Source organism: Gambusia affinis, linkage group LG08 (genome assembly GCF_019740435.1).
Source record: "Gambusia affinis linkage group LG08, SWU_Gaff_1.0, whole genome shotgun sequence".
NCBI classification, from domain to species: domain Eukaryota; kingdom Metazoa; phylum Chordata; class Actinopteri; order Cyprinodontiformes; family Poeciliidae; genus Gambusia; species Gambusia affinis.
Genome location: NC_057875.1, coordinates 30,254,312 through 30,280,597, shown reverse-complemented (window position 1 = coordinate 30,280,597; position 26,286 = coordinate 30,254,312). Strand labels below are relative to the sequence as shown.

The window sequence follows — 26,286 nt, the reverse complement described above, 5'->3', positions numbered from 1 at the left end:
AAGGTGTGATTAAAAGTAGAACCAGTCAGATTAGAAGGAACACAGCTGTATTTGTTCTCAGTATAACTTGGACATCAGATAAATCCTAATTAAACATATTGAGAAGTTACAAACAACAGATTGTTAATGCACTTCAACTCTGTAAGAAAATCAGACACATTTTTTAATAGACATATTTTATCAGCACATTGAGCTCATGTGATTCCTGCTCCAGAAAAGTGAAGGTCACTGGTGAAGGTAAAACACCGACTGGCGGTCAGAGTAAAGGCTAGATTTCTCCAAACCTCTAGATGTAGTTGTGAGGAAGGTAACTCTGTGTTGCTAGAGATACAGACTAACTGTGACATGCTGTGGTATGGTTGCTGGACAGAGCTTCAACTTTGTCTGTTTTATGTCTCCCTCATAGCAGTAATAGAAGTCAGCAGGTGATGATATTTCAATCTGGAGAGACTCAGACAGAGAAAATGAACAGCGATTAAAAAGGTTTATTGACAGACATGAATTTAAAGTTCTTTGGCGCTCGGGCCCCGGCTGTGGTCATCAAGCTGTGAATTGCAATAAGCTCGGATGAGCATTCCTGATGTAGGATAGGAATGTCATCCCCCCGGGACCCGACCCTGGTGGTGGAGGTCGGAGAAGGATGCGAGCTTGAGGATCTGGGCGAGGGAAGGTGGAGAAGGGGTGGAGGAGGGTTGAGCGCGGTTGGGATGCGGAAGACGCCATGGATGGAGGTCCTTTTTCAGCTGGGCCTTGGAAGGCAATTGGACGTGACGTGGCTTGGTCCAGCGTTGATAGGACAGCGGTGATGGGCGGGATGCTCCGATAGGACGAGCCAGGTGGGGCTAAAGAGTCTTCCAGTTTGAATTTGCGCCCAGGCTTCATTACATCTAATCTGTCAGGTGTTCTCACTCAGACACACAGCTGTTCTACATGTACTGGCTCATACAGACGACCTCGTATTTCCTAAGAAAAAGCCTCATCATCCATGGTGTGGTAATCACTTCCTTCTTCTGCCTCCTGGTTTTGAAATATCAGATACATGAGTTTCAGTAGATCAGATGGACTGATGCAATCAGCAGAAAGAAGAACTTTCAACACAGTGGCGGCTGAGAAAGCAGCAACCGTGCTACTTTCTCAGCAGCACAGTTGCTGCAACGTCATACAACGTTGACATTAGTATGACGTCCTAAATCACTTGATCAAATGTTTACCCAGACTTTAATGAAAATGTTACATTTCAATACCAAAATCTGGTCAGATAAGGGCCCTCAGCTAATTTTCTCTTTAGACCTTTGAGTGTCTTGCTTTCTAGCAAACTTAGTTCATTTCGATTTCTGCATTCTGCAGGTAACTATTTCATAGAACCCTATATCCAAAAATCGAAACAATGTGTTTAACTATGCAAACACTCCTGCGTGGAGAATATTTGTGCAGTATTTGTATGATGGATTTGGAATCTGACACACAGATTCCAGGGTTACATGCAAATGCTACATGTAACCCTGAACAAAATGAGAAAGGTGCTAAAAATAAGGCAATTAAAATACTTGTTGGATTTTTTTCCAATCTAAAAACCTTTCATTCATTTCATGTTACAGAAAACATACTAAAGATCTGATTATATATCAGACCTTTAGTACTGATGTTTAATTAAGACCAAATCAAGTTAAACAGAAACATGTTTGTTCCAGCATATATACAAGCAACTTACACGGACTCCAAAAGTCTACATCACCTTCATAAAAACTGTACAAGGTTTTATTGTGATGTAAATGATGAAAAACAATTAAGTCAAAACCATTTCCCAAATCATTTTTGACACTTGCAAAACAGTGAACAAATAGTAAAACACCTTGGATTACCTGGTGAAGGAAGTGCTCTACGAGGAGTGTGGAGCTTTCTCCCGCAACACTGACAACATTGGATGCATCCCTTCCCTACAGAGGGAGATACGGACAAAGGGCCACATCCCAGTCCAAAGGGCCACGTCCCAGTCCAAAGGGCCACATCCCAGTCCAAAGGGTCACATCCCAGTCCAAAGGGCCACATCCCAGTCCAAAGGGCCACATCCCAGTCCAAAGGGCCACATCCCAGTCCAAAGGGTCACATCCCAGTCCAAAGGGCCACGTCCCAGTCCAAAGGGCCACATCCCAGTCCAAAGGGTCACAAAGGGTGGCTGTCCATCCAGGGCCCTTGGAATTGTCCATATTCAAAAACCAATTAATGCATTGAAACCTTGTAATCAGCAGCAGTGCAACGATATGAACAGACATGCAATTCAAAAATCAAATCTGGAATTATTGTCATTGGACACAGTGTTGCTCACCTTTTTCATTAGGACAGGGAGGAGGGTTGTGCTATTGAGGATTAGCTGCTGCTGACTGGCTGCTTCGCTAAGTCTGACTGTTAAGTGGGGTAAAAGGTACAGGGACGAGTTAAATATATGAATATGCTGGTATTTTTTTCCTTAATTCATTAAATGCTAGTGAAATGACTGCAAACAGTAGTCTGTAGCTAAGCTAACTATGCTAAATGGTTGATAATCTCACAGTTTTTCTCAGCTCTTGGAGAAAATCTGGGCTACAAATTTACGCTCGTGTTTATATGTATTTTTTTTATTATTAATTTATTTATTTTTGAAAACCTAACCCTATTTAGCCGCATAGTAACTGCCACAGTCGTTCTTGTCTACTACTGATTTCTGCTGAAGACCGTCACTTCAATTCCACTAAGAGGGAACAAACCAGTTCATGCAGCTTCAGGGATTGAACAGTGCAAATATGGACGAGTGCTTTTTGGTCTGGGAATGGTGGTTAGGGCTGTTGTAAGCAAGTATTTTAGTAATCGTGTATTCTTTCTATTATTCTTATGTTAAACATTAAACATTGGTAAATCTTAGATAACAGCAGTGTTACTCTCACATATCAATGTCAGTCCATTTTTTCATATTTGAGAATACCTAACAATAACTTTTCTGTAGTTTAGAAAACTAACTTGTAGCAATAATAGTTCACTTTCCAAGTTAAACTGAAGAAAAGTTATACAAAAAATCTGAAATTGTATTCAATTTAAAAATAAAGAGGCATAGAAATACATATATCAACTATATCTGTACATCCAGCTTTTAATTTATGCATTCATCTTCAGTTTAATAGATGAACTCTCACCTTTGTGTTCATGTTAGCGACGGGATTTGACACCTTCGTTCATCACACACAGAAACTCACCTACCAGCTATGTACATACACCGATATGCAGATCAGTAGGCAATTTGGGGTTTAGTGCCTTGCCCAGAGGCACATCGACATGTGGCAGGAGGAAGCTGGAATCAAACCTACAACCTTCCGATTGCAAGACGACTACTCTACCATTGAGCGACAGTGGGCGACTGTGGCTCAATGGCTTAATAAAGACCTGGAAGTGAAGCCTCCCGGTAGATCCGCGGAAAGAGGAGGATGTTGATTCCCAGGTTCAGGTGGTGTCAGACGTCCAAAGGAGGAGAAGGTGAAGCAACAACGTTTGATTAATTGAGGAACGTTTCGACTAGATTCAATTGTTTAACCCACAGTTTTAGCGCGACGCTCAGGAACAGCTGCAGATGTCAGTTAACAGGTGACCCATCAGTTCAGGAAACGTCAAAAAAGCTCATAAACCGGCGGCCCGCCAGAACCGCACACGGTAAAAAGCTCCACTGGCTTCCAAACCGCCCTTAGGACTACCGGAGGTTCAAACACTGCTCATTCATTTTTAGCTTACAGAAAAAACGTCAAGCCGCCAAATAAACAAAAGCAAACTGACCAATAAGATTTGAGCTTTGGCGTGCCCTTTGACCCCCATAGACTCAGGCGTAAAAGATGTTTTGACACATAAGATCTCTTTTTCTCTCCACAATTTTAATTGTAAAGAGGGTTTGATAATAAAAAATTCTGAAATTATTTTTTTCTTTTTTATTTCAAATAAAATCTTAAGGTAGGCGGAGTGCGTGGAGCCATATTGTCATGTCCCGTGTTTTTCTGTGTTTATCTCGAGTTTCCTGTGTGTCAGTCTCCGTGTTCTCCTCTCTCCCCTTGATTAGTTCCCAAGTGTGTCTCGTTCCCCAATTACCTCCTGTGTATTTAGTGTCACCTGTGTGTCTGTGCCTTTGTCTAGATGTCGTTTGCCCCAGTCATTGTTTCGTCTGCTGTCCATTTGTAAACCCTGTTGCTACCAGTGCTGAGCCTTTGCCTTGCGCTCTGCTGCCAGGATTTTGGACTTTGGATTGTGTTCTTCCCTCATTAAAACCATTATTTCTCGCTTCAACCTGGGTCTACAGCAGGGGTCTCAAACTCCAGTCCTCGAGGGCCGCAGTCCTGCAACTTTTACATGTGCCTCTTCTGCACCACACCTGAATAAAATAATTAAGGCTCTGGAGAACTGATCTACACAAAGTGGAGGTAATTAAGCCATTTCATTCCAGTGTTTTGTACCTGCCTTGGTTTTTGGACCTTTTGGATTATTTTGTGTTTAGTTTTTTGTTCATTAAAGTCACCATTTCATTTTGTACCTGTGTCTACAGCATCTGCCACACCCTGCACCTCATGACAGATTTACATTTATGTGCTATAAGCTATAACATCTGATTACTTTTACCAGGGAACAGAAGAAGAGGAGCATAGCTAATCCGATGGAGAACGATGAGGAGGACTGTCAGCAACGTGATCAACCGCAACAACTCCTCCAGTGTCTTTTTTTATACCCACTCCACACATTATTGTACATACTGTAGTTTGCATAGCATCAAGGTGCTAATACAGTCTTTAGGCACCAAGTGAAAATAACATATATATAATGTATAGATATTAATCTATACATTATACATGCATATAATGATATACATGTATCATTGACACTTTACATTGTACATTTTGACATTACTGTTACCAGGGATGAAAGTAGTTTTAAATTTGTCCAGTACTATGATGACAATTATCAATGACTCATTGTGGGAACCAAGACAAATAATAAAATATTTTACTGTACATTAGACAACCTGTATGGATAATGCAGAAATAGAGGCACTTTACAATGTCATAAAAAGATAAATTGGTTCTTGTATAGAAGTAATTAGTTACATTTAGATTTATTAATGTAATTATAATTTGTCTAATTTGTCCTTTAAGTTGTTTACCAAACCTGAACTTTTATTTTTACTCAAATTTGTTTTGAACAAAGTTACTCAGTTACATTTGAAATCATAATCTTCAGACATCATCCATCCATGTCCCTAATGGGGTCAGGAGGGTTGCTGGTTCCTCTCACGCTACATCCCGGGCAAGAGGCGGGGTCACCCTGGACAGGTCACCAGTCTGTCGCAGGGCAACACAGAGACATACAGGACACACACACACTCACACCCAATTAACCTGACAGTCATGTTTTTGGACTGTGGGAGGAAGCCGGAGAACCCGGAGAGAACCCACCATGCACAGGGAGAACATGCAAACTCCATGCAGAAAGGGATTCCTGGGAATCGAACCCAGGACCTTCAAGGCAACAGCTCTACCAACTGCATCACTGTGCAGCCCCAACTCAAGACATCAGTTTAAGTGTAAATAAGAGAAAGGCAGCAGCTTTATCATACAATGTAAACTTGAATAATATTTAACCACAAATGGTAGTGTCAATTTTATAATTCTAATTTTTATTGACTAAGACTGAAAACAGAAAATCAGGTGCTTATTTAAAATTAATAGATAGGAGGGACAAACTCAGCTGACATAGAACATTGGATATTAATATCCCATTAAAATTACACATATTTTGTGTTGCTTTTTTATGTATATATTTACTCATTTAAATAACATTTTGAGGTTCATTTCCTTTGTGATGAGCAGAACTTAAAGTAAAAAAAAAAAATTGAGGTACTTGTTATTTTTAATGTTTGTAAATTTACTTGTATTTTAGTGCAAACTTTTAAATCAAAAATAACTATGGCATCACTGTCTTTTCTTTGGCATAAAATAGCTATTGCTCTCTGCAGGGATTAGCCAAGGTATCATAATATTCAAAAATTGACCATTGAAGACGTTCAAAGTCTGCCGGGTTCATGTTGTAAGTCGTTTCTTCTTTTTTGTCTTTTTGCAAACCTCACAGTTGTGATTGGCTCATTCTGTAATGAAATGGATGATTTTGGTGGTGAGGATGAACGCAGCTGGACCCAGGTCATGCAGAATATGAAGGTTTTAATGAAGAACACAGAGTACAGAAATCCAGGCAGCCCAGGTGAACAATAAGGCTAGGAGATCAGAGACTGGTAGCAACTGGACAGTGAGACTCGACTAATGACAAATGACAGCAAAGACCAGAGACAAACAACAGAGTCCTAGTTGTCTGTGTTTCCCTGTTGGGAAGCACAGACAAAGGTGGGATTAAATACACGAGGGGTAATCAGGGAACACGGGAACACAGTTGGGATCAATCAAGAGCTAATAAACCATAACGCAACACAGGAACCTAAATTCTCATATGATTATTGTTTTCTTCTTATGTGGTGTTTGGTGCCACCCTCTAAGGTTGCTACTTTCCCTGCCAGCTCACACTGCAAAATGGACACAAAAGTTAGGCTGAACAAGGAGAGCAGTGATCAGAAAACATCCTTCCTGGGATTTATTGCTGCAACTTTCTAATGGCATAATTGGCGCAACCCCCCCACCGATGCCGGATATTCCTATCTTCCGATTAGTTCTTCTTGATTAGTTCCCAGGTGTGTCTCGTTCCCTGATTACACTCTGTGTATTTAGTGTCACCCATGTGTCTGTGTCTTTGTCGGGTCCTCGTCTGATGTTTGCTCGTGCCGTCATTGTGTCCATTCGTTATCCTGTTTGCTACCAGCGTTAAGCCATTTGTTTCCGCTCAGCTGTTCTGCCAGGATTTTTGGACTTTGAACTTGTTTCTTCATTATTAAAGTCTTCATTTATTCACTGCAACCTGGTTCCATTGCGTTTGCCTCACCTCCTCAACACGCACCTCATGACACCTGAAGGAAGACTCTAGCTCACCTGTACTTCTGTTTTAGAGTTTATTTTTATACAAAATAATAATAACATACTTTTAATGTACACAGGTTTTTGTTGAAGTTTTCCCATTTACCTGTGTTGTTGCAGTTTTTTGTAAATAGCCACCTCATCACACTCTACTGAGCCAGGTTCTTCTCAAACAGCACAACCTCCATCAGATAGACCCAGAAGAAAAAACCACTTCCGCTCAAACATGACTCAACAAACCATCAAATGTAGAAGACTTAAGAAATGCTGGGCAGATCTTGACTGTTAATTCAAGAGAGCAGCAGGTAAGAATTTGTGACTTCTGAAGAGAAATACACATTTATTCTATAGAAAGTATTTCATTTTTACTTAATTACTTAACATGTTTTGCATATTGGTCTGTTTTTTCACCTCTTTAGTAAGCGAGAAAAGTTTAGGTAGGGTTAACCTTTGAAGTAACCTGAATAATATTTGTTTGGACTGATGACAAAGGAACAAAAACAAATAAGACATTTTAATAATGTTTCTTTAGCCTGTAATATCTCAGGTTTCTTCAGCTTCAACATTCCATATTGAGATCCAAATGTAATTTTCTCAAATAACAAGGTGATGTCGTCAGCACTGCATTTTAACTTGTTTAAACTAATACTCTAACCTCTGATGAGGCATGATGTTTGAATTGATTAAAAGTATTGTCATGTTTTCCTGAAACATTTGACAAAGAACAAATGTTACAGAAAGTCTCAGCTGTTCAGTTTATCAAAACAAAAGTACTTCTTTGACTTTTATTTTGTTATGTAAACCTAGAATGTTATTTTTGCAACGTATTACATATTACCTTACACATACTACTATGTACTGTAATCTATTGCTCATACTAAGGCTAATATTACCTTTTTGAAGGCTCCTGTAGAAATTCATGTAACAATGAACAATCAGACAATAATTCTGTTTAAGTTGGACCATTGTCTATGGGGGGATTTTTCTGCCATAATCAAAGAGCACACATGTTCAGTCTGAAAGCAAGATTTCTGTTCTCAAAACGTTTAATACTATTGCTTATATTTTTATTTTGAGAGCAGAACTTTATGTCTTTCTTCTCAAATCTTGTAATACTTGTACTCAAAACTTCTCCTTGTGATCAGACTCAGTCTCTGTTCGCTTACAAAACATTGAACTGCCTTTTTGGCACAGTCGTCTAGCAACCTCTCAGCCAATAGAATGTGTGCCTCTGTGGCTGCTGTCGATTGTAGCAGAAGCCTCAGCAGTATCAGATATTTTTGTTCATATTGATGGATTATTGATGTGAGATCTCGGGGGATAACGTTTCACAAGTTAGATGGACATATTAGCGTTTATATTTGTGAATAGAATATTACTATACTGTGACGTATATACAATGTATATATTTCACACCAGAATGTATGCTCTTATTGTGAAGGGGAGAAGGTACAATACTGTATTTATGTCCATCGTCAAAATGCCAGCTAATATTAGCTATAGTTCTTGGTGTAATACCAGGGTTCAGCTCCTGCTATGAATGCTAACCAAGATTTTGTAAATCTAATGACACTAAACACATAATGAAATGAAATGAAATGAAATTTATTCGAACATGATACAAATATAAAAATAAAATAGTGCACAGTAACAAGAAGTGCATAAGAAAGAAGAGAAAATACAGATTTTTAGTTTCAGTTAACATATCATGCTCAAAATGAGGTAGGAAGAAGTGAGAACTTATAAACTCCTACCCCTAAACACTTGAGACTTTAGAGTCCTACTGTCATTAAAAAAAATCAAAATCAAAGTGGCAGTCAGAAGTAACAGTTACTAATATTTACCTATCCATTTTCCCATTTTATACTGGTTTTTCTTTCTAAACCCTTACACCAAGTTGTTATCTTCAATACACACCTTATTGCTTTCTGTCCCCATGTGTGTATCTATTGAAAATTACCTCTTTGTACTTTCTTTTGAATTGTGTTAAACTATTGCTTTGTTTTAAATCTTCATGTAACTTATTCCATAACTTTACACCTTTAATTGAAATACAGAAGCTTTTTCTTGTTGTTCTAAAATTGCGGATCTTGAAGTTTGATCCTGGAAAAGAGAAGAGAAACAGGCCTGTAGTTAGTGAAGAGGTGTTTGTTGCCAGTTTTATACATTGGTTTGACCTTCGCTATTTTCATTTTGTTGGGAAATGATCCTGTTTGAAATGATAAACTGCAAATATAAGTTAGTGGTTTAGAGATTCCTTTAATTACTATTTTAATAGTTTTCATGTCCAGATCATCACAGTCAGTGGAAGTCTTATTTTTACAGTTATTCACAATGTGTATGATTTCTTCTTCTAGTACAGGCTTGAGATATAAGGAGCTGGGATTATTCTCAATTAGATATTGCTGAGTTGCAGTTTTTGTAGTCGGTATTTTTTCTGCTAATTGAGGTCCTATATTAACAAAAAATCTATTGAATTTATTGACGACACTTTTCAAATCAGTAATATTCTGTTCATTATCTATAAAATAGTCTGGATATTTGTTATTGTTAGCTTTTCTAATAACTCTATTTAAAATATTCCATGTTTCCTTAATGTTGTTTTTATTCCTATCCAGTAATTTATGATAATAGTCCTTTTTACATGTTTTTATAATATTAGTTAACTTATTTTTATATTTCTTATATTTGTTTTCTGATTCAGACGTTCTATGTTTTAGAAATTCTCTATAAAGTTTGTTTTTCTTTTTACATGCCTTTTGTATTCCTTTTGTGATCCACTGTTCATTTTTTTGATTGCTTTTCCTGTTATATTGTTTGATTGGGCAGTGCTTGTTATATAATATTTTAAATATTTTTAGAAATTCTTCATATGCTAAATTCACATCATTCATTTTATATATTAATCTCCAATCATAGGCCAACAACTCAGCTTCTAGAGCTTTTAGTGTCTCTTCAGACGTAACCCGTCTGTAATGCGTCTCTATTTTTTGATCGTCTGTTTTGCACTTACAGTCGTAGACTATGAACACTGGTAAGTGATCGGTTATGTCATTCATTAATATTCCACTAGTTAAATTATTTTCCAGCACATTTGTAAAAATATTATCAATTAAGGTAGCGCAGTGCGATGTAATGCGACTGGGCCTGGTGATTTTAGGATACAGGCTTAAACTGAACATGGTGTTAATAAATTCTTCAGTCATTCTATGTTTATTTGGATTGAGAAGGTCAATATTGAAATCCCCACAGAAAAATGTTATTTTTTGATTAATTGTTATAAATTTTTCTTCTATCCAGTTGTTGAATACTTCAATGTTTGATCCAGGGGCTCTATAAATGCAACTCACTAAGACATTTTTCCTTTTTTCCACGAGTATTTCTATAGTCACACATTCAAACATGTTGTCCATCACAGTTGACATTGTTTCGATCAACTTATAATTAATCTTCTTGTCAACATATAAAGCTACTCCCCCTCCATTTTTGTTTTCTCTGTTCTTACAAACCATTTCATAACCATTGATTTCAAAGTCTATGCCCTTATCACTATTGAGCCAAGTTTCTGATAAGGCAATAACATTGAATGTCTGTGAAAGTTGTTGGAGGTATTGTTTGATGCTGTCAAAATTTGCATAAAGGCTTCTGCTATTAAAGTGAATTATTGACAGCTTTTGTTCCATTTTAATGCTGTTGTTGAACTGATCATCGCTGTAATAGTGACAACTATCATTGCTGACATTATAGAAGTTGTTATCAGGATCAATGTCAGTTTCAATATCTTGCTGATGATAGTTTCTGTGTTGGAATACGGGTAACTCTATATCCTCATAGGCCGTGATCTGTTGCATGTTTCTCTTTCAGAAGTGAACGTCAGCTATGTCTGGCTGTCTGTCATACATTGTTGGATAATTTAGGGTACTAGTACGTGGATGGGTGATCAACTTATCATAACGTAGGTAAGCAATGTCCCCTCTTTGACGTGCTGCTTTTAAGTCCGGCATTAGTTCCGCCCTCCTTTTCCTTACTGCATCCGTGAAGTCTTCGTTAATGAAAATCTTAGATCCCTTAAGTGCCTTGGTGCTCTGCAGAATAGTTGATCTGTCCTTGTATCGTAAAAATTTGACAACAATAGGCCTGGGTCTGTCTCCTCTATGTTTACCGGTGCGGTGAGCTCTCTCAATATCAACCTTATGTTGAAAGTTTAGCTTTTCATTTAAAATAGTTTTCACTTTCTCCTCAGTCTCAGCCCAAGTCTCATTTGGTGATTCAGTAATTCCATCAAAAACCAGATTATTTCTCCTTGATTGCCCCTCAAGGTACTCCATTTTATCCGTGATAGTCATCATACCCTCACATACTTTAAATATGTCTGACTGCACCGTGTCATTTCGGTCCTTGTGCTTAGCACTTTCTACTTTAATGTCGTCAATGTCTTTCTGTGTAAATTGCAGGCTGGTTTTAATGTCCTGTAGTTCTCGTGTCATTGCGTCCATTCTGGTGTTAGTAGTGTCCACAATGATTTTAACAAAACCCTTAAAATTGTCCTGTTGTTGTTGGAGTAACTCCGTATACATTTGCTTTTGCTGGCTCAGCAACTCTTTGACTTGCGTGAGTGATACATAGTCCTCATCTTGTCTCCCATAATAAAAAGTTTTCAACACTCCCTAACATCATAGGCATAACTTCTTGAAGAACTGCTGTGGACATGTCCCCACCAAGTTTGGACAGAAGAGGACAGTCCCCACCAATATTTCTTGCACAGTTTTTTTTTTTATGCGCCTGCATTTGTGTGCAGACAATAAGTCGGCAGCAGCTGCGTGCTGTAAAGTCTAACAGCCAGTTAATGCTTTTTAAAGATCCTTTGTAAAACATAAATGGCAAGTCTTCAGTGATCTATATTAGTGGACTGGACATCACTTGACTTACTGTGCGCTGCAGTGCGCCACATGCGCTATTGCTTCGTATTTTGTGGGCTTGTAAATATTTGTCGTTACCAGTTAAATCTAACGCCGCACAGCAAAATTTGCAGCCTGCACTTCACTCCGGATCGGCTTCTTCAGCCTAAAGAAGAAGGTAAATAAAGGAGCCGTCCTGTGTTATAGCCATGGAATCACTTCTGTATTCAGCCTGAAAGTGCGAGTTTATGGGAACGAGAGAGCAGACCAGAGCCAGACAGCCGAGCAACTGATCCAACGGTGCTGCTGTTAACACCGTCCTATTGAGCTCTTCACAAGAAGCATGCAAAAGTCATTAAAAAAAATAACACAAAGATCTTAAGGAATACATTGTAACAGGCAGAAATGACTGTCTGTGGTGCACTTTGACAAAATGAGTCCTGCGTTCCTCTATCCGGCCAGCAAGCATGAAGTGGATGAGACTCGTTGTCCAAGATGCAGACCATCTTGGACAGGATTCTTCTTTCTGACACCGCTGTCAGAGAGTCCAGCTCCACTGGGAGGAGAGAGTTGTTGGACAGCAGCAGTGGCATCAATGGGGGTGTGAACAGGAGGTTCAGGGGCCAGTGGGTCAAATCTGTTGAAAAACACACTGAGTTCACTGGCTCTGTCACCGTAGCCCTCAACCGCTCCACAACCTGCTGACCTGAACCTGGTGATAGTCCTCATCCCTCTCCAGACCTCAGAGCTCCTCCTGCGGCTCCACAACTCCGATGGCTGCACAGTTTTGTGACACTTATCTTAGTATTAATAATTATAATAATTATAATGCCGCTTAGCTGCACAACTTTACCAACACATTCATTTATGGCTGTTTTCACGTTTATTGTGCTGTTCATATTAGTCTTGATGTTTGCTGGAGTTTTCTGGAGCTCAACATGAAGCTCAACGTCATTTGGAGCAAATATAATAACTTGACCTTAACAAAAACACAGCAGGACGGATCATCCAGGAAATGATGGACGGTGAGAGCCTGACCTAAACGACCTGGATGTCGTTTATGACACCTGGGGGTTTATGTCTGCTTATTTTCAAGCCCAAATAAACAACATCACGTTCAAAAACAAGCCCAAAAAACTGCAACTTGGGACTCATTTAATTTGCAAGCGACTTTAGAAAAAAAAAACTAAAGCTGCTTATTATAATCAGACTTGACCACAGAAACTTAAAATTAGTTCCTGTTTTTCCAGAAACAAAATTGGCATCTCCTTCCCTCCATTGTTTACGTTTCAGTCGCTGCTGATAACCGTCGCATAGAAACGGCGGTTACTCCCCGAGAAGAGTAGAGGAAATAAATTACAAAAGAAAATATTAACGCAGAGGGATTTGGATAAATACATTTAATCTGATTACTGGATTTAAAAAAGCAATGCATTAGATTGTTATTTAAAAAAGTGGTTACTGACATCACTAGCGAGGAGAGAGTTAATTATACTAGCTTAAGTTTTATTGCCTTAACATGTACTCTTGCTGCGCAGTTCGGAGTATTTCGGTTCAGTTAACACAAAAATAAGGCGACCCACATATATTCTCTGACAGATAAGCAGAAGTGCAGGTGTTTAAGTTAGCTAATCAACCACCGCGAGTGTTCAGGCGATCACTTCATAATGATGCAAAATGGAAATTCAGAAACATAAATCTGTAATGGACAGAATTTATTTGGGGGATTTATGCATACTTTTTTTGTGTGGGAAATATTTTTGTGGCTCTTTAGCCAATTCGGAGACAGCTGTGGAATCAGAGTCGGATTCATTTGGTTTACACAGAAGTTATTTTTTTTGTTTCTGAACATTTTAACAACATTTTGATTGCTGCAGAATCTCATGTTGATGTTTTTGAGCAACTTTGACAACTATGTGATAATTCATCACAAAAATATTACTGAGTTGTGAAACTGTTTTCAACTGTAGGAACCATTGAACAAATATACAGATTTATTCCATGGAGTAGAATAAGGTGGCAAAGAGGCAAAGACCCTCTTCTTCCTCACATCATGTCTTTATGAAACCTTCAAAACAAAATCAGAAGCTATTTTACTTTAGACAGTGAAACAATTAGATATAAATAACAGTGTTTGCCACATTGTGTCGCATAATCTAGATCAATGTTGGGGAATAATTAAAACTTTAAGATCTACAAAATCTCGGTTAGCCTTTATAGCGGAGGCTGAACCCCGATATGAACTTCCATCAAGCAATCAGAGAGTTTTGCAAGCAAAGCTTTGCTCCGAGCAGAGACTAAGTCTGAGCGCGAGGAAAAGGTTTCAGTGCAATCGTTACACGTTTTGAGAAGAAAGACATGAAGTTCAGCTCTCAAAATATACATGTAAGCAAAAGTATAAAAAGTTTTGAAAACAAAACACATAAAATTCTGCTTTCAGACTGAACATGTGTGCTTTTGGATTATGGTAGAAAAATTCTCCCATAACTGTCAGGTTGAAAGTTTGTCCAACCAGTCAGCAAGCTGCATGGTTTACACAGCAGAACACAGGGTTCTTCTGTGTCAGCCTGTACCTTAACTTTCTTATAGTAAGTACATTAAAAGTTGGTCAAATTTAAAAAAATAAGTAAACTTCAAAGATCAATGTATCCTTGCAAATAATTCTATTATCCTTTGTGTCAGTCACAGTTCTGGTGGCCCATAAAAAAACCTGAATTATGCAGAAGAATCCTCATACTTTCATACATGGGATTTTCATGCAGGGTGTGGCACAGAGTAGAATAGTAATCATCCTGGCAAATAGGTGGATAGGAGTTAAATTACAGCTATAAAACTACCTGTTGAAATATGATGTTATACACTACACTATAATGTAGAACAATATGTATTGTTGGATCTTATATGTATTGCCTCTTGTCTTCTCCCAGGGCTATAACGATGGCTTCGCCCTTTCTTTCCTGTCTTGGCCTCTGTATGATCATATCAGTCCTTGCATTACCACCCACTGAGCCACCTCTGGTTCGTGATCATCCCTTTGTGGTCATATGGAATGCCCCCACTGACCAATGCAAAAACCTTGAAATTCCACTGGATACTGCTGCCTTCCAGGCAGTGACCACACCTTCTGCTGTGCCAGGTCAGTTTCTTACCATCTTTTATGAAGATCGCCTTGGCCTGTATCCTAAAGTCGACATAATCAAGCACAAGATCTACAAAGGTGGTATCCCCCAAAACGGGAACTTGACAGAGCATCTTGCTAAGGCCAAACGTACAATAGATCACTATATCTCCCAAGATTCCTCTCCTGGGCTGGCTGTGATCGACTGGGAATCCTGGCGCCCTCTGTGGGACCAAAACTGGGGATCAAAACATATCTATCAGAAGCTATCCATTACTCATGCATTGCAACTGGCTCCCTTTTTGACAACAAAGAAAATTTCCCAGACAGCCAAGAGCCAGTTTGAGCTAGCTGGGCGACGCTTCATGGAAAAAACTATCAGCATTGGCATCGGCAAACGTCCAAGCCGCCGCTGGGGCTTCTATCTGCTTCCTGATTGCTTCAACTATGGATGGAACAAGCCAGGATATACAGGGAGTTGCTCCACTAAAGCTAAGAAGCAGAACAACAAGCTGCTGTGGCTGTGGGAACGAAGCACCGCCCTCTTTCCGTCCGTCTACCTCCATATGACTCTGAGAAACTCGCCCCTGGCCGCGCTCTATGTCCGTAATCGTGTCCAAGAGGCTCTGAGGGTGGCAGCACTGCCAAAACACCTCTACACTGCACCTGTCTACGTCTACTCCAGACCCCTGTACCGGGATCAGACCCAAATGTTTCAGACTCAGGTGATTCATTTTTAACATTTCTTCTATATTGTTTACATTCAACCCTGAGTACTAATCCCAGAACGCCCTCTGGGATTAGTACTCAGGTTCTCAGCACCAACACACTGGACGCAAGAAGCAAAAAGGTCAATAAAGGTTTTTTATCATTTATGATTAAATGATGCACTATTGGTTCAGAGATGTTTAAAAATCTTAAAATAAATTCAGCATTTTTTGCAGCAGCTTAATATTCGTAAACATTTTATAAAAGCACATTTCATTTGGGAACATTTATTCAGAATGGAAAACTACAATATGAAGACAGTTGTGTCTACATAAAACAGGCAACTTCTTCAAATTACTCCTTGTACTAGGGCCACAAAATATTAGAAAAGATGCAAAAAAATGTTGCATTCCAAGCATTCCATTGCGATATTAACATTATGCTGATATTGTGATGAAGATTTATTAGGAATATATTATGTAGCACTGCATAATGTATGTAGTGCTTCATTGTTTAGTGTGAATACAATTTACTCAAAATAATGAAAATTTTTTTGTGTGAATTGTATTTGCTGTTTTCAGACCAGCAGTGAACCCTCATGTATGCTAAAGCTAAAGCTAAAGCTAAGCTAAAGCTATAGCTGGATTCCTGCTTTCCTTGCTTTCAAATGATTCAGGTTGTTTTTATTTCTTGCTCTGACCATAAATATGCACATTCAGGCCATAAGCTGTTGTAATGTTAGTTTTTTCCTGACATTTGACAATCAACACCCATCTAACTTAAATGGCATTTAGTAGTTTTTTTTCCTATTTTGAAGGGTCTGCCACACTTTAAACACCAGAGAAACAGGAAGTTGTGGATTCCTCAATGAAAGTGTTTTATTAGTACAAATGAAACGTGGCACTTTTGTTTCTGTATGTGAAATTTGAATTCCCCTTAATGAATGAGCTGAGAATAAAGGTTTCCTAACACGTTCAGTGTGAGATGATGCTACTGAAATAAAAGACAAATATATTTGAAGACCTTTGACAATAGTAGCCAATAAAAGTGGAAGATATCATGTCTGAAATAGAAAGCTTTCCTTTTTCCAATGTTATTTATTAGAGTTGTATTTTTGTGGATTCAATAATCCATTTCCAGTCTGTTTTGTAAACAGTTTTACAGGATTTACATCACATTGCCGTTTTTCTTTTGAAGCATAGTTTGATGAGATTGTTATCGTAAGTCAGTGGAGCTCTGAGTTCTGGATGCTTCCAGTCATCTTATTTGGTTAACATTCGATACTTTCTTTACATGAGCAGAGGATTTTAGATCATTTCCAAATGTCCAACATCCAAATGAATATAATTAATAATGAATATAAGAGAGTGACAGAAAACAGGAATCTGATATGAAAATGTATTTGTCACTTATGTGTGTTTTTGCCCTTTCAGATAGATCTTGTTAACACCCTTGGAGAGTCTGCAGCTCTGGGTGCTTCTGGAGTTGTAATCTGGGGAGGTACCAGGGACTACAACAGTAAGGTACCTTTCAAGGCCTGAAGTCATTGACAAACAATCTGTGTTGATATAAAATTCACATGCTGGCATACACACTGAATAGCTGTCCTGTCTCTCTAAAGGAGGAGAGGATCTATCACTGAAGGTTTCTAAGTTGATCTGCAGACATGATCACAAAAACTCTGTTGAAATATCTAAACAGGAACACAGATGACCAGGCTTTAGTCAGCAATAATCGGAACGTCTTCATTTCCTCTTTTAGATAGAGTGTAGAGGAACAAACACTGAGGTATTCTTATCTACGTGAAACAGTCAACCACCAGTTAGTCTTTTGTGGTTTGTCGTTTACTTTAAAATAATGTCAAACAAACATTTTTCTAAACCTGTATTGGCCCTCTGGTATTTAAATTTTGGGATTGCATTCATGTTTGTGCTTCCTTATTTATATACATAATAGTGTCAATTTATTTATTGCTATCTGCTATTTGTGCATTTACATTTAGCTTTTTTAGATTAGTATCGTCCTTTATTGTGTCTGTTAGTTTTAAGCTTTTCCTTCTTCTTAGCACCATTAGTGTTGGTTTGTCCCCCTTCGGCCTGCTGCTCTGGGCGTTCCCTTTGACCCGCCTGCCTCGCCTGCAGCCCATGTCATCATCCCTCCTCCTTTTACATAGTTGTCTGCTTTTGTTGCACCTTGCAGTTTCCGCTAATATTTTCCCTGCTGTTTTGCTGCCTCACTGCGCAAGACTTGTAAGTTTTCATTTTTAAATTAAAGAAAACGCATCACACATCATCTCAAGCTCCTGCCTGGATTTTGATCCTACATTCAATCTACAAATCATAACAAACCTAAATTGAGTAGTTTCTATGGTTTGGTGGTTAGAAAACTAGAGTGATCTTTTTTCCCTCAGTTTTATGAAATGAGTTATTGTCATACGGAATCTAAATCAAGATTTTAAGAATTGAAGAATCATTCTTTGGCTCAGGCCATAAATCCACCTCAGTACTTCCAATTCTGCGTATTACCACTAGACAGTGAAATCAGCAATCCTGTATTTTGTGTAACTCAGACTAAATTTATCTCCGTTGAGAAGCAAAGGTAAAGCGGGTTCAGTTCCTCCAGGTAAGGAATGTTTCACTTCTAAACAAATTGTCACCACTAATCGGTCAGTCACTGACAAACCCACTGGACGTTGACAGGTGGCACCATGTCAATTGAACTAACAGGGATTTAAAGATGCCGGGTTTTTTTCATCTTGAAAACATTAAAGGGAGTGTATTATGTGACTTTTTTGAACATTATATCATCTTATAATGTTGAAAGTCAGCAGCAATTAGCAAACACCTGGCAGAACTACTCATCCACTGAACCACTTCTCCAGCCATGCACCTAAGAACAGTTGTAAGCTGCATCATGAAGAAACACTGTTGCGATAATTTGCACAATTCCTGAAAATACTAAAGAACAGTGAAAAACTGATGGGAATGGGATGATGTGTTTACAGGTATGAAAGGGATAAAATGTCAATAGGTACAAAATCAGGTTACGAATTGGTCCTGGTATGAGTAGATGTAGATGATTGTGCTCATTGATCCTTCAATTTCCTTCAATTTGTAGGCCGCCTGCCAGTCTCTGTCTGAGTACCTGTCCTCCACGCTCAGCCCATATGTTGCCAATGTGACTGCAGCCGCCATGCTGTGCAGTAGGCTGCTGTGTAAGGGAAATGGCCGCTGTGTGAGGAAGAACTACAACACCGCTCACTACCTTCACCTGAACCCCAACTCCTTCCGCATCCTAAAGGCAAGGGGGAAGTACGTTGCCGTCGGTCTCCCATCTGCCAGCGACCTCAGCAACTGGGTGGAGAACTTCACATGCCAGTGCTATGCTGGGAGGAGCTGCTCGCCCGAGCTGCAGCGTCCAACTCAAGTTCAACTTATAAGGGTTTAAATTGTGACGGGAGTAAATAAATGGCCCTTGCTGCCTTCTTGTAGTTGTATAGTCATTGCTGTGAGGAAATCACATCATAAACAATGTTTGCTCACAAAATAAAGATATGAGGCAAAACATTAAATTCCTGTTTCCTGCAATGGGATATTTTTCCTTCCTTCACACAGCTGCTGAACCAACAAGAACAAAATAAACTTTGTGTAGTTCAACACATTTGCAATCCAGTGTTGGCTGAAATGTAACAAGGTTCTTTCTTTTATCATCTCAATAAATAAAATAAAAATTCATACCTATATAAAAAATGCATAAATAAATGAGCTGAAAAAGAATAGTGTGCCTTCCCCAGAATTGCCTGGGAGAATGTCCTGCTCCAAGTGGAGGAGTTCAAGTATCTTGGGAACTTGTTCACCAATGAGGGAAAAATGGAGCAGGAGATCGACAGACGGATTGATGCAGCGTCTGGAGTGAAGTGGCGCTGTACTGCTCTGTTGTGGTGAAAAGAGAGAACTAAGTTAAAAAGCAAAGCTCTTTATTTACCAGTTGATCTACGTTTCGACCCTCATCTATGGTCATGAGCTTTGGGTCACGACCGATGGAACGAGATCACGGATACAAGCCCCCGAAATAGGTTTTCTCCGTAGGGTGGCTGGGCTCTCTCCCTTAGAGATAGAGTGAGAAGCTCAGTCATCCGGGAGGGACTCAGAGTAGAGCTGCTGCTCCTTCACATTGAGAGGAGTCAGTTGAGGTGGCTCGGGCATCTGGTCAGGAGGCATCCTGGGGTGTTCCGGGCACGTCCCACCGGGAGGAGGCCCCGGGGAAGACCCAGGACACGCTGGAGGGACTATGTCTCTCGGCTGGCCTGGGAACGCCCTGGGATTCCTCCAGAGGAGCTGATGGAAGTGGCTGGGGAGAGGGAAGTCTGGACCTCCCTTCTAAAGCTGCTACCCCCACGACCCGACCCCGGATAAGAGGAAGAAGATGGATGGATGGATGGATAAATAAATGCACACACATACCTACACTCACATGCGTGACTCATATAACATAATAGAATACAGAGAGTAAAGTTAGCTTGCTTGGTTAGCTAGCTAGTTTCAAGAAACATGCTCTTTCGCCCCCCTCCCAATACCTCCCCACGATGCCTGCAAACAGACATAATGGATGTTATCGTCCATTACTGACATTTCTTCATTGCTGTTGTAGAATTGCTTTTGTTGTCATTTTGTTTTAAAAATGTTTAAAAAAGTGAAACATTTTATTATTTCAAACATGAAATAATTCTGTGTGAAATAAAACACAGTAGAAAGTATTATACAAAACATTATTTTGAATCAAAATGACAAAAGTAGCATAAAAACACATTGATTGTAACCTGGGTCAAAAAAGACCCTCTGTAAAGTCATTCAGTCGCACATCAGAGGGTTAATAAAATAATAGTGAAATAATATTGACCACATAAATAAATACACAAATACAAAACAACCCCCTCCCCTCCCCCGAACAAACAAAAAAAAACCTGTATTTATAAATAATCCTCAGTTTGATCACAAGCAGTTCCTGAATTCTCTGGCTGGCAGTCGTATCGCTCCTCTGCCTCCCTCCACGCCTGAACTGCATAAAAGGGTGCACAGTTTTCACACTAAAACTTGGAGTACGGAAAATATTAGAAAAGTGGCACACAAAAAATTCGGATGCATAAATCCGTGTGCTCGCATGTGGCTGCGCATATCTCCTTTATGAATCCAAATTTGTGGGAAATAGAGCGCAGCTGCTGGTCCACCCTGTCGCCTCCATAAATACATCTTAATGTAAATTAGTACAGATACCTGGAAGTCTGCCACCACATGACGCAATAACCATGGCAACATCCTTGTTTGTAGCAGTGAAAGTATTTGTAATAATAGTAATTATATATATTATTTGAAAGGTGCTTTCAGGGAACATAAGGTGACCTCATAAAAATAAAAATAATACATTTTAAAGAAAGAAAAACATCCAAATAATAATAATAATAAAAAGAAAATAAAGAGATGTGCAAATGCCTGTTTGAACAGCAGAGCGTTCAGCCGGGGTTTAAAGACACACAGACTCAGAGAGTCTTTGAGTCAGAATATGGACGTTTATTATATGTAGTGGAATCATTAGCAGAATAGAGATGATTTATGTCCATAAGGTCCATTCATAAAGCGGCTCCACTGAAGGATGACTACAGCTGGACCGGTACCGGTACCGCACGGCTCCTTCTATAAGTTCTGCTCAGAGCTCCAGGATGATCAGTCTGGATTAATCTAAATGCTAAAAAACCATTATCAACATTTCCCAGCAGATCAATATGATCAAACGCTCCCTCGGTTCTCCATCAGAGCCAAAGCTCTCCACAGTTAGCGGCTCACCTTCGCACAGCTACTTGAATACGTGTGATTGTCCAACACATTCTCACCATTTGGGACTCAGTGTCACATGTTGACGCGTCGGGAAACCACTTTGCGTCAATAATTGACAAGAAGGGTTCTCTCATTGAATGCTGTACTGCTCCCTAAGCATCAAAAACCGACGATCTGGTTAGAGTTAGGGTAAAGGTTACGGGTAGGCTTAGGGTTGACCCCCTCACGTCAATTATTGATGCAAACAGGGTACCCGACGTATCAACATGTGACGCTGAAGGAACCTGCAAAAGCGTCAATATATGACAAGTAGGGAGTGAGAATGGGTTGGATTGTCATGTAGGGTAGTAGCTTAAATATGTCATTGGATGCCACCAAAAGGTTAGATTTGTTCTTTGAGTTGTGGAAGTTGGTAAAGTGTGTCCGTTGAAGAACGCCGTACTTGGCGTCTGTTACGGTGCGCTGGCAGAACAAAGGTCAGTATGAAGGTCAGCGATACTGACCGCCAGCTCTTCACTGTAGCCAAATGTTACTTTTAATGTCCAAGTAGTTAGTTTTGTATCGTTTTGTCTTTTTCCTCTTCTTCTTTTTTTAAATATATGATGTAGCTGTAAACAACAAAAATTACTGCGTTAATGAGACTTATGTTGACACGCAGTATTTGCTGTGAATTCTGAAGGCAAAGTCGCTGCGCTGTCGGCTGGTCCGAATAAACGGTCTGAACCATGACCTCTACTGCCGTGTGTCCCATTCCAGCCTCAAGTTTCCTTCTGACAACAACAATTAAAGAAAACACAACACAGAGTCTAAGGAACAGTGAGGTGTCATCTCACACGGACAGGGTGTGGTGCTTCAAGATCCCCTAGGCAACAACGCCAGTAGCCCGGTTGCTGAGTGTATGACAATCTGAATTAGTGTGTGAAGCTGAAAAAGATTATTTTAGTGTCACTTTTATTGCACTATTTAATGCCGTCCAAAAAAAAATGTTTGTGAACTACATTTTGTTTGAAATATTTATTATATTGTGATTCTATTCTGGTCATTTATATAAGTGTGGTGGGATGGATCAGTCAAAGGTTGAGGGGAGGTGGAAGTTTGGGAGAGCAAATGTTTGGAGTTTTGAGTGAAGAATGCTTAAAAAATGTAGAGATAAATAATCCAATCAATGAGGTTAATTCAGAAATTAGCAAGGATATAATAAATTCGGCTAAATTAAGTATTCCCAAGAGTACTGGAAATAGGAAGGGAAAAAAAATAGTTCCTTGGTGGACAATAGAATGTTCAATAGTTATTAAACAGAGAAATAAGGCATTTAAGTTATTTAAAAAAATTATAAACTTTCAGAATCTGATAAACTATAAAAGAAAACAGGCAGAAGTTAGGAGAGTTATTAAAAGTGCTAAAATAAATTATTGGAGAAAGTATCGTGAATCTTTGGGGAAGAATTCAGCATTAGATAAGGTCTAGAATACTATTAAGAAATGTCAGGGAATGGAAAAGAATCATTTTTTCCAATAATAAAAGAAAATGGAAATAATATTATAGATAATAAAAGTAAGGCTGAAGTATTAGCAAAGATGTTCGCTAAGATACATAGTACAGAGAATCTAAATAATAGGAAAAAATTAGGACGTGAAACCAACAAGCAGCAGAATATAGAATTAATTCAAAATGATGAGGATTATGACTATATTAATAAAGAATTTTCCTTAGCTGAATTAAATAAAGTTTTGAGGAATTCTAGAAAATCGACCCCTGGTAATGATCAAATCACTTATAATATGTTGAGTAATCTTAGTGTTGTGAGTAAAGGAAAAATTTTAAAACTGTTTAATAAAAGTTGGGAGGAAGGAGTTTTGCCTGATAAATGGAAGGAAGCTATTATTATTCCTATATGCAAACCTGGGAAAGATCCATATTTAACTGAAAGTTATAGACCAATAGCCCTAACGTCGTGTTTAGGTAAAGTTATGGAGAACATGGTAAATAATAGGTTAATATATTTCTTAGAATCCAAGGGGAAGATTAAAGAATACCAATTTGGGTTTAGAAAAGGAAGGAGTACGATTGATCCAGCAGTATGTTTGGAACATGAAATTAGACGAGCTCAAATGAATAAAGAGAGTGTGATAGTAGCAGTGTTCTTGGATGATTTGTTGTGGAAAGAAGAGTTGCTGATTAAATTAAAACTAACAGGCATAAAGGGTAAAATGTGTAGATGGATGAAAAATTTCTTAACGGGAAGAAATATTAGAGTGAAAATAGAAGGGGAAATTAGCTCAGAATACCAAGTGGAAAATGGAACTCCCCAAGGGAGTATTATAAGCCCTATTTTATTTAGTATAATGATTAATGATATTTTTAATAATATAGATAAATCCTTAGGTGTTTCGCTATTTGCAGATGATGGTGTTATTTGGAAAAGGGGAAGGAACATTGAATTTATAAAACAGAAAGTGCAGGAAGCATTATATAATGTAGAAGCGTGGGCGTTAGAATGGGGATTTAGGTTTTCAATATCTAAATCTAAATGTGTTGTTTTTTCAAAAAAGAGAGTGGGTAATAATGTGGAAATTAAATTATATGGGAGTATAATAGAAAGGACAGAAGAAATTAAATATTTGGGGATATGGTTTGATAAAAAACTCACATGGAAAATACACATAGATAAGATAGTGGTAAAAAGTGAAAGAATTTTAAATATTATAAGATGTCTAGTAGGCAGAGAATGGGGAGCTGATAGGAAAGCGTTAAGGATGATTTATATTGGTTTAATTCGATCTATTTTTGATTATGGATTATGTATTTTATATAATTCAGCTTCAAGTAATTTGTTGGCAAAAATAGACAAAATACAATATCAAGCGTTAAGATTATGCTGCGGAGCGATGAAAACAACTCCAGTCTCGGCTCTACAGGTTGAGATGCCAATGAAGATCAGAAGAGAACAAATAGCAGTAATATATTGAGCGAATATTAAAGGTCATAATAAAAATTATCCTCCATACCTTGTCAAGAAAAAGAAAAGAAAAATACAAATAGTTTTGGATGGGTAATTTTAAATAAAATAAAAGAAATTGGGATCAGTAAAGTTCAAATTAGTTCAGTAGTTGTCTATCCTGCCATCCCACCATGGATATTAGAACAGGCTGAAGTTGACTTAACCCTCTGGTGCATAGCGGTCACTACAGTGGACAGATATTTAGAAGTCATTGTTTCCTAAATGCAGTGGTTTCTGTGGTGGTATTGCATGTCAGTCCTTAGAATGCTCTCTACTGCTCCCCTCCACTGGGGTTAATTCAGTGGTAAGTTGTTGTAACTACAAGTTAATGTCATCGGAGTCCAAGATGGCCGGCAGACAGACACACTCAATGACCTCTCCTCGAATATCCTCTCCATCCTTCTATTCTCGGAGAATCCTAGAGGTAAAAAAAAAAATGCTGACATGCAGGAGTATCTAGGTAACAATATTATTAACTTAGTTTGGAAAATTTTATTTCACGCAAGTAGGAAATTGCGATTAACCATGTGTCCAACACAGTGGACATCATGCATTGCTGACCATATTTTTAACATGAGTCATGTAGTTGATTTATTTTTCATTATAACTGTTTGGCTTCCAATTAAATTCATTTTGAGTATAACTGTTAGTTTTAAAAATATATTTTTTTATGCAGATCATTTGTAGTTTGTGTTAGAAAAATTATAATTTTCTCATACTTTTAGACCACAAGTGCAGCAAAGAATAAGGAAAACTATAGAATAGTTGAGGAAATTCCCTCCGACTCCTCTGATGATGAGTATAGTGACAGCAATGATGAGGAGTGGCTGCCAGAGAACACTAGAAATATTGGAGATACGGATGGTAGATGCTGAAATTCAAGATGATGAGGGCCAGGATGATGAAGGACAGGATGCAGAGGGAGGTCAGCAATATGAGGGAGCTGAGGAAAATGTCCACATGGTACCTGCTCAGAGAAATGTTCACAAGGGCCATAACTGCACTCAACCCCGCAAATATGTCTGGAAAGTCCAAGACAATAACTTTGAGGGCGACTTTCCACCTTTTCTAGGAGAACGAAGAGTAAATGTTGATGGAAGAGAACCAATTGATTTCTTTAGGTATTTGTTTCCCTTAGATCTCATTGATGATATAGTGCATAACACCTACATGTATGCACTGCAGAAAGGGAAAGAAAATCTGGCAGTGACAAGCGAAGAAATGCAAGTTTTTCTAGGGATCAACATGGTCATGGGGTACATTTGGTATCCTAGGACACGGATGTACTGGTCTAGTGAGGAAGGCCTTCGTCTTGGAATAATTGCAGATGCTATGTCTGTAAACAGATATGAGCAAATTCTGAGTTATCTGCACTTTGTGGATAACTATACCCACCAGCCAGCAAACACAGACAGGCTCTTCAAAATAGCACCAGTGCTAAGTGCACTTCAGAAAACATTCCTGGTGGCAGCAAACCCTGAAGAATACCAATCAATTGATGAGCAAATCATTCCCTTCAAAGGCCAACTGTCAATCAAGCAATAAATACCCAAAAAGCCCAAACCCTGGGGTGTGAAAGTGTGGGTGAGGGCAGGGTCCTCTGGTTATATGCACAAATTTGAAATATACCAGGGCTCAGCAATTAGGGGTCAGAGCAGTGGTTTGGGAATGGCTGAAGATGTAGTGATGCGCCTTTGTGATGATATAA

The 26,286-nt window shown here is 38.7% G+C and overlaps 1 protein-coding gene across 1 annotated transcript; it reads left to right on the top strand.

Annotated features, from left to right (window-relative positions):
* Positions 1-7,169: 7,169 nt before the first annotated feature.
* spam1 (sperm adhesion molecule 1) lies at positions 7,170-19,312 on the top strand. Its single transcript, XM_044125759.1, has 4 exons — positions 7,170-7,327; positions 14,848-15,763; positions 17,180-17,269; positions 18,864-19,312. Exons 2-4 carry the CDS (start codon positions 14,858-14,860, stop codon positions 19,191-19,193), a joined length of 1,326 nt encoding a protein of 441 aa, XP_043981694.1. The 5' UTR covers positions 7,170-7,327; positions 14,848-14,857; the 3' UTR covers positions 19,194-19,312.
* The last annotated feature ends 6,974 nt before the right edge of the window (positions 19,313-26,286 follow it).

Excerpts from the sequence above, each read along its gene's own strand:
- spam1 (XM_044125759.1), top strand. The coding sequence starts at position 14,858 with ATGGCTTCGCCCTTTCTTTCCTGTCTTGGCCTCTGTATGATCATATCA. Across the intron at positions 15,764-17,179 it reads CCCAAATGTTTCAGACTCAG|ATAGATCTTGTTAACACCCT; the intron begins GTGATTCATTTT and ends TTGCCCTTTCAG. Across the intron at positions 17,270-18,863 it reads CCAGGGACTACAACAGTAAG|GCCGCCTGCCAGTCTCTGTC; the intron begins GTACCTTTCAAG and ends TTCAATTTGTAG.